The 13,418-nt window shown below is 41.6% G+C and overlaps 1 protein-coding gene across 5 annotated transcripts in view; it reads left to right on the plus strand.

Annotated features, from left to right (window-relative positions):
- DNAH11 (dynein axonemal heavy chain 11) overlaps window positions 1-13,418 on the plus strand; it is a 147,063-nt gene that overhangs the window by 104,064 nt on the left and 29,581 nt on the right. For all 5 annotated transcript variants that reach the window (XM_080974522.1, XM_080974521.1, XM_080974524.1 and 2 more), the window contains 4 exons: window positions 1,747-1,881; window positions 5,578-5,751; window positions 6,019-6,254; window positions 7,113-7,235. In XM_080974522.1, coding sequence (XP_080830648.1) covers window positions 1,747-1,881; window positions 5,578-5,751; window positions 6,019-6,254; window positions 7,113-7,235 — 668 coding nt within the window. The remainder of the gene's footprint in view (window positions 1-1,746; window positions 1,882-5,577; window positions 5,752-6,018; window positions 6,255-7,112; window positions 7,236-13,418) is intronic.

Below are 13,418 nucleotides of genomic sequence, written 5' to 3' on the forward strand. Positions count from 1 at the left end.
ATAAAGAACAGTTCCAAGACTCACAACTTGCAACCCACAGAGCCGTGCATTTCCCACCACCTATTAGGACCTGCTTAATACAAGACAATCCCACCTTACTTTGAAGACAGAGGCAGGCACAAAAGGACAAGACGTTTATTAAGCTGTTGGTGAATTGCCCTACACAGCTGATGAGCTGAATTTGGCATGATGATTCACAAGTTTTGTGGGCCCGGAAGGCAGGGAAAAAACAATCAAAGGCAACTAGAAAAATATGGGGAGGAGTTAGCCTGTAACTCCCATCTAATGAACAGCAAACAAACTTTGCTGATTATTCCCTTCCATGAGAAATATAAGATCCATCTTAATAGAAACAGACTCACTCCCCACCCTCTGAAAAAAGAGCCTGTTGGTCTTTTATTCAGTTCTTGGCACTAAAAGTATGCGGAGGGGGGCAGGTGTCCACATTAGCCTTCTTGCTACTTGCTACTTTCAAGACTTGTTCATAGTCCATTAAACATCATAGGATCACAGTTAATGTTCCACATTGCTCAAGTCTCCATTTAAAAGCTCTCGGAAGAGCTGGTGGCATTTTGCCATGCAGAATGGGTCAACCTTCATATCATTACCATAAATGCCTCCATAAACAAAATTGGATCAGCTACCTCATTACCCACATGAATTCTAGTCACACTTGTGTATTTGGTTAACCAGGCATTGCGGCTATTTCACTTCTCTACAATTTTATCATTCCCAATTTTATAACTCTTGGGTTTCCCCCACCCCTGTGGTTCCTGAATTAGCTTTGGGTGGTCTCCCTGTCCATGGCTATAAAATACATTACAATGGCTCTGAGATTATAGCTAGATTTTATACGATTGCAAAATGCAACATATTCTTGAGGTTATAGTGGCACACAGAATACCAAGATAAAATACTGGCATTGAAGACTTTACATCAGCCTTCGACCGTCTGGTGCCCTCCAGCTGTTCAGGATTGCACTTTCTATCAGAGCCTAATAGACATGTTGGCAAAAGCCACTTAACATCATTGACAGTTTCAGATGGATTTTATCTGATAAGCAGCTCAGGAGTTCTGTCCATTTCAGCTGATCTGCACGAGCAAGATGTCTTTTGAAAGTCCTCATATATTTGCATAAATTGCTCAAAGAGTTTGGAATATGGATCCAGCTGTTTCTCTATTGCCAAAGTGACTATGTTGACTAAAGCTTTCTTAACATCAAAGGTTGTGACATCAGCAGCTGAGACGATGGCAGCTAGGGGGCATGATATGGGCAACTGAGATTCTTGCATGAATTATAAATGCGACATAAGATGTCCAAGGGAAATGAGTGAGAAGATGAAGGAAATAGTAGGGAGGCAAACAGCATAAAACATTTGACACTTGTGGCCTGCCATTTTGGTGAGGCTTCAGATGGTTACTGTATGAAAGTATTACCATTACAGTGGTACCTCGGGTTACATACACTTCAGGTTACATACGCTTCAGGTTACAGACTCCGCTAACCCAGAAATATTACCTCGGGTTAAGAACTTTGCTGCAGTGGCGCAGCGGCAGCAGGAGGCCCCATTAGCTAAAGTAGTGCTTCAGGTTAAGAACAGTTTCAGAACAGGTTAAGAACAGACCACCAGAATGAATTAAGTTCTTAACCCGAGGTACAACTGTATTTTTATTATTCACCAACAGGAGTTATGTGAAGAATGAATGATGAATGAATGAATGAAAACTAACTCTCTCTCTCTTTAGGAACTGGATCTCAATCTGTGCAAACTCACAGCATCCTTTGAAAAAGCAACAGCAGAAAAAGTCAGATGTCAAGAAGACGTCAGCAGAACCAATAAGACTATAGAGCTGGCTAACAGGCTTGTTAAAGGACTTGAGGCAAGTAGCATATTCATTAATATCATTCTCAGGAGTTCTGATCAAAGCAGGTGAACCTGTATTCAAGAGAAGGGTCTTGGTGAAATGAAATATTTCTGGAGTGTCAGGTTTTAGATGCCTCTGAGTTGCTGAAATGAGAGCCGCTTTAAACTAACAGGAAGAGGAAAAACACTAACCAATATGGCGACATGGATATTGTGCAGGCTGCCCTTGCTTGCTTTCCTTCCCTGCCTGCTGGAGTGATGTAGGTTAATGTGTGCACACGAAAGGATTAATTTGAGGCAGAGTTTATTGGAGCTTAGCTCCAGAACCAGTTTTCAGTACCAGGACTGAACTCTGTGAAATAATAACACATTTCCATTGAGCATAAGAAGAATCTATCTTACTACTTAAGTAATCGTCCTCATTGCTCCTTATTATCCATGACTAAAGTGTGCACCAAAGATTTCACCTTCCAGTTACATGCAGCAGTGAGACTCCTTGATCTGAGCTCCAGGAGGAAGTTTGCTGCTTGCTGGGAAATTTGGTAGAAAGCAGTTTATATAGCATTCCTTGTCTCTCGTTGAATAGAAGATGTAGAGAATTATTTTAATTTTTATTGAACAAAAGATGGAATTTCATAGATGATGGCTCCTAGACGGTTCCTGAAAAGTCTAGGTCTGTTCAGGCTCCAATAGCTAGGTTGGTTAGATTAGAGATTGCCTGGGCTAGAAATTAACATCAAATTTTTTAACTGGGACTTCATCTTAATCACCATGTGCTCCACCACCAGACATACTTAAGAAGTTCATTTCCATATGTCCCAGTAAGATGCTAAGATAATTGTTTATTTATTCCTTTAAAGAGCACTATGAGTACGCACACTTCAGAACTCTGGAATAATTATACTGTAGAAAATTATTTTTTGGGGGGTAGGGAGATATTGTTGCAGGTGCCTTCCCCTACAGTGTATTTAGCCTAATTGGCTATCCAGCCCTAGACATTATGCTGCTGTTTTTGCATCATATACGATATGTTTGCTCCGTGGGTTGTATATCCCCAGAGAAAGATCTCTGTAACTAAGTCGCTAGATCTGTGCAGAAAAGTGAACACTTTCTGACAGCGTGGTCAGCCTTTGGTTAATGAGCACTGAGACTGAATAATCTTCAGGTCAGGACGGAGTCATTTTGTATCCACCCACAATGCACTTAACCTTTGGATAAGTGGGCTACAGTCAGTGCATTGTTTCTTATGTTCATAAAAGGCATTAATCTTATTCTAATAAGTACAGAATATACACTTAATTAACAAAAAAGCACACCCTCTATAAGGAATTTAGTTTTCTAATTATTTCCATCGGCAGAAAAGCATCTTCATATCAAAACAGATAATGATTTAATGGTTAGTTTGCACATAGTTGTTTTAATTATTTAATTATTTATTTAATAATTTTAGCGTAATGGCACTAAGCCAGTGAAATCAGTGGGATCCAGGGAACCCATTTGTGTGTATGGGAAAACAGACAGGCATACACAGAGAATGCACACAAGGAATTTCAAAAGTGGTTTGTGGGTCGTTCCTGCAACCAATCGGAAGCGTTGCCTTGGTTTTTGAACGGTTCCGGAAGTCTATTGGACTCCCGGAACGCATCGTGTTTGGCAACCAAGGTAAGACTGCATAGCAAGAGTGGGAAGTGTTTGGACTTCCAGATCTTGATGAACTACAACTTGCCTTACTCCTAACAAGCATGACCAGTGGCTGGGGATGATGGGAGTTGTGGTTCATCAATACCAGGTAGGCCAAAGGTCCCCATATCTAATTTATAGGATTAAGCTGTTGGAAACCAGTAGAATGCACGGGAGTAAGTCTCACTGGAATCTGTGGTCTTACTTATGATTAAACCTGCATAGGATTGCACTGCTAAAAATAATAGTATTTATAGCTGAAGTGCCCTGCAGCTTGCATTCCATTTACTCCAGAGTAGTTTTGAAGAGGAAATTGCATTGCATCAACATTATAAGTAGGTAAAAGATTTTTTAAAAAGAATTGCATATCCTTGAGTCCTGCAATGCCTTGCTTATATCTTTAGTTGCTACTGTGTTAGAATTCTCCAAGTTTCAGTTACTACCAAACAGTGACAATCCTCTCCACTTTAAAAGTACTTGTGTAAGCTAAGAAAGAAAAAGAAAATATAACAATTAATTGAGAGCATCAACACTTTTCCTCAGAGAATAAATTCTTTTTGACTTAAACAGGAGACAGTTAACTTCTGAAAAGCATCAAGACTGATGATTTTGTCTATATGCCATTGACCTGGAAGCTCAACCATTCAGACTAATAAATCAGGCAATTTATATTTAATCATTAACTAACTCCCGAGCTGAACAGCTGTTCAAAATTAGAAATGGGTCACCCCGGCCAGGATGATATTACAGGCAATCTATAATGCATTAGAATAAAATTATAGTGATTTTTAACTGTCTGGAAATTTATTACACTACATGTTCCAACTCTTAAACCCTTGTTAGCCAATGTCACTTGTGATTTATGATGCTGGGGTGGTACAGTAAAATTACTGAAGATTTAAATAGACAATCATTCTATGTTTAGTAAATCTTCAGATTTCAAAGCTAGTTTGTAGAATGAGGTAGGTGCACTTTATTGTTTATGACTTACCAGCCAGTGACAATGAGGGAAAGAGAATGGATAAATCAAAATTCCCTCCTGCAAGTTAATGGGTTTGTTTGGTTCCCTTCAGCTAGTGATTTAAGAAAGGAACTAATAGGTTCTGTAAAAGATACCAGATAGCAAGAATGTTTTATATTGAAATAATATAGAATTGTGGAGTGTAATAGCTGCTACTTTAAACAGCAAAAACTGTTGTAATCTCCTTTGCTGGGCATACTTTCTGCATATTGAAGTTCAGTTTAATAGCTGTGTTTTGAAATTTCAGCTTCATTTTCTGAGAGCCTGTGAATGTGTAGCTGTTTGTTTATTGATTATAGGATTTGTATCCTGTCCCTCATCACAAGTGGTGTCAGGGCAGAACACAAAAAGGGAATAATATAGAATTTTTAAACCATGATCACCACTGCATATATTAAATGTTACATTATGGCCATGTTACCATGTGCATGACATCTACATTGCAAGCACTCACACAACCAATTGGTGGAAGAGGAGACCTTCAGTTTATGCCACAAGATACCCAAAGTAGGCACCAGCCAAAGCTTGGAGGTAGGCACCAGCCGAAGGCCCTCTGCCAAATCACAGATCTTGTTATAACTCAGGGGTTTCTTCCCAGCAAGATGTTTGATGGGCACCTAAGTTTTGCCATGGGTACGGAATGATTAGGCAGATCGAGTTTTTGCACATATCTCTGCTTAATATATTCTAAAAGCTGTTAATGGGTTGGCCGCCAATGATGACCCCATATGGTCTGGCTTGGAACCTCCTTGACAACCATGGGGCTGTCTCAGTATATCATTGATTCATCACATGTTGCTGGGCATACCTTTGTCCTGGTCTTTGCCATAGAGCATATTACTAATGCTCCGTTGATTAGTGGACTGTTTGTGTTTGTCTCAAATGCACTCAACCTGCCTAAATCTACTGTATTGATCTTCACATTTTGGCAGAAACTCTGAGACCAAAAAAACAAACAAAAAAACCCACTTGTGTGATTTCTCCATGCTATTTTATAATTTTGTCTTTCAGTCTGAAAACGTTCGCTGGACCCAATCTATTAAAACCTTTGAAGCGCAAGAAATAACAGTGTGTGGGGATGTTTTATTAACGGCAGCTTTTGTTTCTTACATTGGATCCTTTACCAAACCCTATCGCCAAGAGCTGATGGAACGCATGTGGCTTCCATTTCTGAAATCTCAAGAAGTGAGTGTTTGCAATGCAAAACTTGGTATGGAACTCTTGTGTCTCTGGATTCTGTTTCAGCATGGTTTTTGGTTTTGTTTTGGTTTGGTTTTTTTGTTTTGTTTTGTTTTTTTACGAAAATGCAGCTCTGCTTTTCTCCAACTGAATGCAATTTATTTACCCAATGTGCCATTGCCAAATAGATTATATCTGCCCTTATTCACAATACCATCTTGTTGGCTCTTTTGTTAACTTTATTATAAAGTTATATTTCTCTTTGCTTCAAAGATTCACATTCCAGTCAGTGAAGACTTAGACGTGATTGCCATGTTGACAGATGATGCAACGATTGCAGCATGGAATAATGAAGGTTTGCCCAGTGACAGAATGTCAACTGAAAACGCCTCTATTCTTACAAACTGCGAGCGCTGGCCACTTCTCATAGACCCCCAACTTCAAGGAATAAAATGGATAAAGAATAAATATGGAGCTGACCTTAAAATCATACATCTAGGACAGAAGTGGTATGTGTGCATTGAAAAAGTACTCCTATGCATAAATGACAACATGATACATTTCTTTTCCAGCAAAGGTGGGTTTTAACCTATATAGTCTAAAATTGGCATTGCTGTTTCAGAATAGATCTCCTCTCACTTCTGTTTAACTCTGTGCTTATCAAATCTGCCACTGCAGGGAGCCCTCCTAGTTCACTGAATGTATCTCAGGTGCTTCACTGTAATGTATCAAGCTGTTAAACTTGAACGCAGGCATCGGGTAATGCTCTCTGGTAGCTGTTTTCCAGTGCCACGGAACAGGAGGTCTCTGATTTGTCCATTGGGATCCTCCCTCCACCAAGCATACAATTGTTCAAGCTTCCTCAGGTGTATCTAGGGCAAAAGGTATCTAGGGTAGCCTGGACACTTTCACTTTTGTATGAATCCAAAGACTGAGCAGGGAGTGAAAGCAAGGAGCCGGATCATCGCTAGCCTACTGTAAGGTTTTTGTAGGATGGGAAGCGTTGGGAAAAGTTTGCTGACCTCTCTTATGCTGTAGAGTATAACACTCTTATATTGTGGGGGGGGGTGTCTCAGTGCTTCCCCCCCCCCCCATCCATTCAAGATGCCTGCTAGGTAGGGGAATAGAGAGGTATGTGCCACCACTGACAACTAACAGTGCCATACAGAGAGAGAAATTCAGAAAGCAGTAGTGTCATATAACCCAAATTTACTTACATGGGTACTTCTGCTGCGCTACCATTCCCCCTGCTCTACCACGTCAGATTTCTTCACTTCCCAGCTTCCCAAATTTCTTCACTTTCTACAGACGTTGGTAATCCACCCGTAGTATCATCTTCTAATCCTATTTTATGTTGTTACATAAAGGTTCCTGAAAACTATTGAAAGAGCTTTGGCTTGTGGGGATGTTGTCTTGATTGAAAATTTGGATGAAGCAGTAGACCCTGTACTTGATCCCCTGCTTGGAAGGAACACGGTTAAAAAAGGAAAGTAAGTACCTTCTGGAAGAGGTGGATGATGCTCCTGTGCCTTTTTATGTATTGTTCCTTTAGGCAGTGCATTGTGAAACAGGTGTATTGATACTGGAAATTTGGATGTGGCTCTTGGAGAATCTAAATCTTTATGCAAACATCAGAATCCTAATAGAAACAACGTAATTTATTGATGCACTTATTGTCCCTAGTTAGGAACAACAGATTCTGACCACTGGTCCACCTAACTCGATGTTATCTAACACTGTCTAGGAGTGTGTCCCCAGAGTTTTAGACATGGGTCATTCCTACCTGTATAGAGAAGTTTTAAACGTTTGTTGCTTCATTGTGTTTTTAGATTTTGTTGGAAGCTGTCCAGAGTGGCAACCTCAGTCAGATGGGCGGGGTACAAATGATAAAGTTGTTGTTGTTGCTGCTGCTGTTGTTGTTACCAGCTGTACATGGCATTGATTATTACCTGTACCTGGTATTGACTAGGAGAAACACCTGTCTGAAACCCTGGAGAGGTGCTGCCAGTCATTGTAGACAATATTGAACTTGGTGGACCAGTGGTCTGACTCTGTCATTCCTAATTGTGCCCATTCAAGTAGTCTCCCATTTACAGTGGTACCTCAGGTTACATATGCTTCAGGTTACAGACTCCGCTAACCCAGAAATAGTGCTTCAGGTTAAGAACTTTCCTTCAGGATAAGAACAGAAATTGTGCTCCAGCGGCACAGTGGCAGCAGGAGGCCCTACTAGCTAAAGTAGTGCTTCAGGTTAAGAACAGTTTCAGGTTAAGAACAGACCTCCGGAACGAATTAAGTACTTAACCTGATGTACCACTGTAGTTGAGAAAAGTTGTCTTAAAGAAAGGGAAATATGCCACCAGGAAATTAAAAGTTTTGGGTTCTCACAATATATTCTTGACAATAGGCCTACATATGCAACATGTGTGGGTGTATATTTTGGGGGACGTGTCGCTGCTTGCCCAGCTTGCAACCTCCTCTCACTCTTCCCTCCACCTTCATCCTGTCTCCCCTTCCCCCTGCCATGTCAACCCTTTAGACTTTCTCCTTTCCACTTCAGCAGTTGCTATGGATCCCAAGGCTCCTGCCTGAGGGAGGGAGTGGTAAACCTTCCAAACCATGTGCCACTTACCTGTGGGGAAAGACATTAAAGGTACTAAGGAGGGACAGCTACATCTCTCCTCACACTTCTTAAACCTCACCAAGCTGCCTCCTCCCCTTAGATTTTCTCCTGTGAGGAAGAGGGAGGTGGTCCAGGTGAGCCATGAAGGAACACTCCACTTTCTTTAGACCTTCTCCCGCAAGGAGAGGAAGGAAGGGTCCGTGGCCCAGGCAAACCACAGACAAACACACCACTCTCTTGAGAGCTTCTTGTGTAAGAAGGCAAAAGGTTGTAGCAGCCTAGGGAAGCCATGAAGGAACCCCCTGTTAGGATATAGTTCCATTCCACCTTTAGAACAGGCATGTGGAGTTATTGTATCTGTATTGTCACCTGTCTGTTTACTTCCAGCACAGTCTGCTGGGAATATCTGTTGTATATAGCTATTGCTATACTGCTGTTTTGCTTGGACACGAAGGGAAGCAGACATGTTTTTCCTTTGTTCCTGATGCTGAATAAATGCCTGTAAATATGCTTACATATGCCTCTGTCCGCCACTTCCGTTGTGAAGATTTATTCCCTCTGCTGATTAGAGCGTGCTCAGTCTCTGAAGGCTTCTGAGGCTTGAGTCGCTGATAGATGCTGTTCCGAGAACCGGATTTCGCCTGGCTGCTGGCCGGTGGCTGGAGCCAGCTGGGGGCCTGCCAAATGCCCCCGTCCCCCCGGACGCATCCCAACACCCCCCATCCCCCTTTAGACCAGTGTTTCTCAAACTTGGGTCTCCAGCTGCTTTTGGTCTACAGTTCCCATCATCCCTGTCCACTGGTCTTGCTAGCTAGGGATGATGGAAGTTGTAGTCAAACAACAGTTGGAGAGCCAGGTTTGGGAAACACTGCTTTAGACCTTCTCTCATGAGGAGGAGGAGGGAGGCGGTAGGCTGCGGAGGTAGAGTCACAACAGCCTAGGACAGCTCTTCAGCAGCCATCCTGCTTGGAGGAGAAGGCTGAAATGGCATAATTTGTGCAGGGGCAGCAGAGCCCCGATCTGTTGTGACAGTTCTCTTGTAGCTCGCCTGGACCATTTGTTGGGCCACCTGCTGCTGCTGCTGCTCTGTGATGCCTGGCAGCTCTCAGAAGATGGTCATATTGCGGTAGTTCACAGAGCCACCTGTCTGTGGCTTAAGGAAACTGCAACATGACAACACTTAAAATTGCATGTATGGAGATGGGGATGGGGACATTCTTTGAGTTTATGTGAACTACATTATTTGAACTTTTGTGAACTTAATTGTCATCAGACACTTAGGTGTATTGTTAATTGTAAATGATAAATTAATACAAGGGTATAGAGGATTTTTTTTACATTGTGGTTTTTTTGTTGAAGGAGTTGGACAAACTGGTGCCCAATCACAGCTACAGTCAAATAATTTCCTCACATTTGATTACAAATACCATATTTTCCCATTTATAAGATGATATTTTTTCCTTAGAAATAATTGGCCAAAATTGTGGGTTGTCTTATACACAGATAGCAGAGGGTGGATGGGCGATTGGTGGCAGAAGCCAGCAGGAGATTGGCAGCAGTGATTGGGCATGTGATTGGTTGCTGTGGCAACTGGGCAGTTGGCGGCGAGTGTGCAGACGATTGTTGGCTATGACGATGCATGCAATTTGCAGGCAGGCTGTGCCCCCCCCCCAGAAGCTCAACGACTCTGCGCAATTCCCCCCCCCCCCCACCAAAAAAGCTCAATAACTTTGGGCAATCCCCCCCCATTTTTTTTTGTTGCGGTCCCAAAAAATAGGGGTCGTCTTATACATGGGGGCGTGTTATACACACAAAAATACAGTACTTTTTTTACTTAGACAAATCTTGGGCTTACCCCCAGGTCTCCTGATGCCTCACTGCTGGTGGTTGGGTGAATTGTGGGACTTTGGCTACATCTGTAGATGAATTCAATTGGGGGGTGTGTGTGTATGAATGAGAGACGAGGAGATCTTCCAAATGAGGATACACCTCACTAACAAAAGTGAATGCTGCAATAAATATATTCATTTCTGGAGGTGCCACAAGACTCTCTGTTGGTGTAATGCATGGTTCTCCCCATAGAATTGAATAAGCGGTGATTGATTTAATTGGTCTGAGTCCTTCCTTTCATTTTAAAAACATAATCCATTAAATAGTTGATCACATGTTGTACAGGTCTCAAGGACCAGTTTTTGCAGCAAAGTTTAGCAAAGTTTTCAACATTTTATGCTTTCTTAATTTTAGGAATTGTGTCAGTGTTTGTCCCTCCCCACCCCCCTTCCTAATAAAGAAAGACTGGAAAGAGGCAGATGATAGATACGGTGCAGACCAACAGTTGAAGTTCATTAATAATTGGAATGTTGTAGAGTATGAAGTAATGAATACTAATTACTCCTTTCATGTCTGACAGCACCCTGTGGACCAATACATCAGCTCAGACTTTAATTTGGTTCTAGTAATGGTTTTATCAATAGTACATTAATTCTGTGTTTGAAAAGATATACAGTTGAACCTGACCCACACACTTGCTACTGCTGTCATAAAATGACCACATACTGACAACAACTGGGTAATTACAAATAATTAGATCCACTGAGCTTCAGACAATCCTAATTTTAAGTAAAATATATCTTACAATAGCAATCGACAGAAAGCATCGCTGGGAAGATTTATCAACTTGTGCTCCTTCCAAAGCAAATTTACTAGCTTTGCATATTAGCAAACCTTCTGCTCTGTGAAGCCACTTCATAAAATTTTATCCTGGCTCCGTTTTATGGAGATTATTCTTGAGCTGAAAACTTGCTACATTAAAGAAGATGCAGCCCTGCAATGTGGTGTCTTAGAGATGGCACAGCTGTTGTTCTGTGTACTAGTAGTAGCTTTAAACACTGGTCTAGAGAGATATATACGCATAAGATGTGGCTCACAAATATTGTGCGTGGATAATAGCCATCCATAGTGTAAGGAGATATCAATACAGTTGTTATAATCCCCCCAGCAGAGCCCACTACTGACCTGAGCCAAAAATCCTTTTTTCACCACCACTAGGTAAGCCTACCAGGGCTAAGAAGAGGGCAGTTAATATTTGTTGGATTCTATGTTTTGCTATATATAGGTATCCAATATTTATCTGTCTGTCTATCTATCTATCCATCTATCTCCTGCTAAGGGATTCTACCATGAAGCAACCAGGTGTTCCCACCTTTTAGGTGGGAAAATCCAGTTTATGGGTGGAGTGTAGTTGGTAAAGTATTTAGAGAAGATTATCTAAGGGGCGCGGGTGGCGCTGTGGGTTAAACCACAGAGCCTAGGACTTGCCGATCAGAAGGTTGGCAGTTCGAATCCCCGCGACGGGGTGAGCTTCCGTTGCTTGGTCCCTGCTCCTGCCAACCTAGCAGTTTGAAAGCACATCAAAGTGCAAGTAGATAAATAGGTACTGCTCCGGCGGGAAGGTAAACGGCGTTTCCGTGTGCTTCTCTGGTTCGCCAGAAGTGGCTTAGTCATGCTGGCCACATGACCCGGAAGCTGTACGCCGGCTCCCTCGGCCAATAAAGCGAGATGAGCGCCGCAACCCCAGAGTCAGTCACGACTGGACCTAATGGTCAGGGGTCCCTTTACCTTTTTATCTCTCTAAGTTAGCCCCTTGAATAGAGCATCTACCTGTAAATGATTTTTTATTTTATTTTTTGCATCTTGTTCCCCAGATTGTTTAGGATACCTGAAAGGAGCTTCTACTGCTTTTCTCATATTTTTGATTGACAGCAAAGTTATATATATGTTTGTGTACTAGTATCTGTAGATCAGAAAGGCAGTCTCTCTGCATTCAACGGTCTTTTAACAGCCAAATAGTTTTATTATTACCATAATTATAATTGAGTTTTCACAGTGATTCCTGTCACCAGAGGTAATTCCCTCTAATGCAACTCTCTAGTTATGCCAACACAGTTATGAGCCAAAGAGAAGGCCTGAAAAACAGATCTGTGTTCTGTGCTAAATCAGGCCTTCTGAAACATCAACTATACTTCAAGACCTTACGCTACTGATAGCATCGATGACTTGGTTCAAACATAATGCTAAATCTTTTTTTTTTAAATGAGCCTCAACTGCACAGGTCAAGGAGAAGGGAGGAGGCTATGAGCCTCAGGAACACTACAGCTCAGCCTCATAGCATTATAAACATCCCCTCATGGTATGCATTTGATAATATTTAACAGATAATATTAAACAGTTTCCTTCTATCTTAAATTAGACAGTACCGTGTGTCTTCACGCAGCAGCAAGATTATTAACTCACTTTTTTGATACATAGGAAAGGCTCCTCTTTTTTTGCCTCGAACTTCAGGCTAGCTGTGCGACTTTCAGAATTTTTTCTCTTCTCCAGTAGTTTGACCAACTTGAACAGTTGGCCTGCTGTGATTGCTAAGTAACAACTCTACACCTGATATGTTCAGATTCACTCTCTGCATTAGCTGCTAGAGTTCGCCGGTTGGATGTGGAAGCTTTTAACTTCAAACAGCAGGCTTTGAAACAGGGCTTTTTAGATGTTTTTTGAAAAAAAAACACTTTCCCCCCCTTAAAGCATGAAGATACTGCTCACATTTTCTTTCTTTCCCAGGAATCTGCCTGCCACTTTTCTTCACCTTAAAAATTCACCTAAGCTGTTCTCAAAAGCAGTAGTTAGTTTGCTTGTGGGTTTTTCTTCTCCCCTCCCCTCCCCATCAGTATTTTAGGCCCACTAAGCATGTTCATTTGAGCTGTTTTTGTCATTCAAAGTCCTGGCCTAATTTCTCTCTAAAGTGTATTGTACTACAGCTGATTTTGGGGTTCCCTTGAGGCTACTGATACCTCCACCTTTTGCAAAAATGGGACCAGTTTGGCTATTTTAAAAACCCAGATTCATAGAACAAGTTTTCTATAGTTACATATGATTAGACATGATTATGTTTGCATATTGTTCAATCTGAAAGTGACCAATGTGTGGACTGGGGATTTCGTTGCGGGGACAAAGATGGAATTTCATAGCATGACATATGGAGAAGCTTTCATTGAAA

Source organism: Podarcis pityusensis, assembly GCF_964106645.2.
Source record: "Podarcis pityusensis genome assembly, chromosome: 12".
Taxonomy (NCBI): domain Eukaryota; kingdom Metazoa; phylum Chordata; class Lepidosauria; order Squamata; family Lacertidae; genus Podarcis; species Podarcis pityusensis.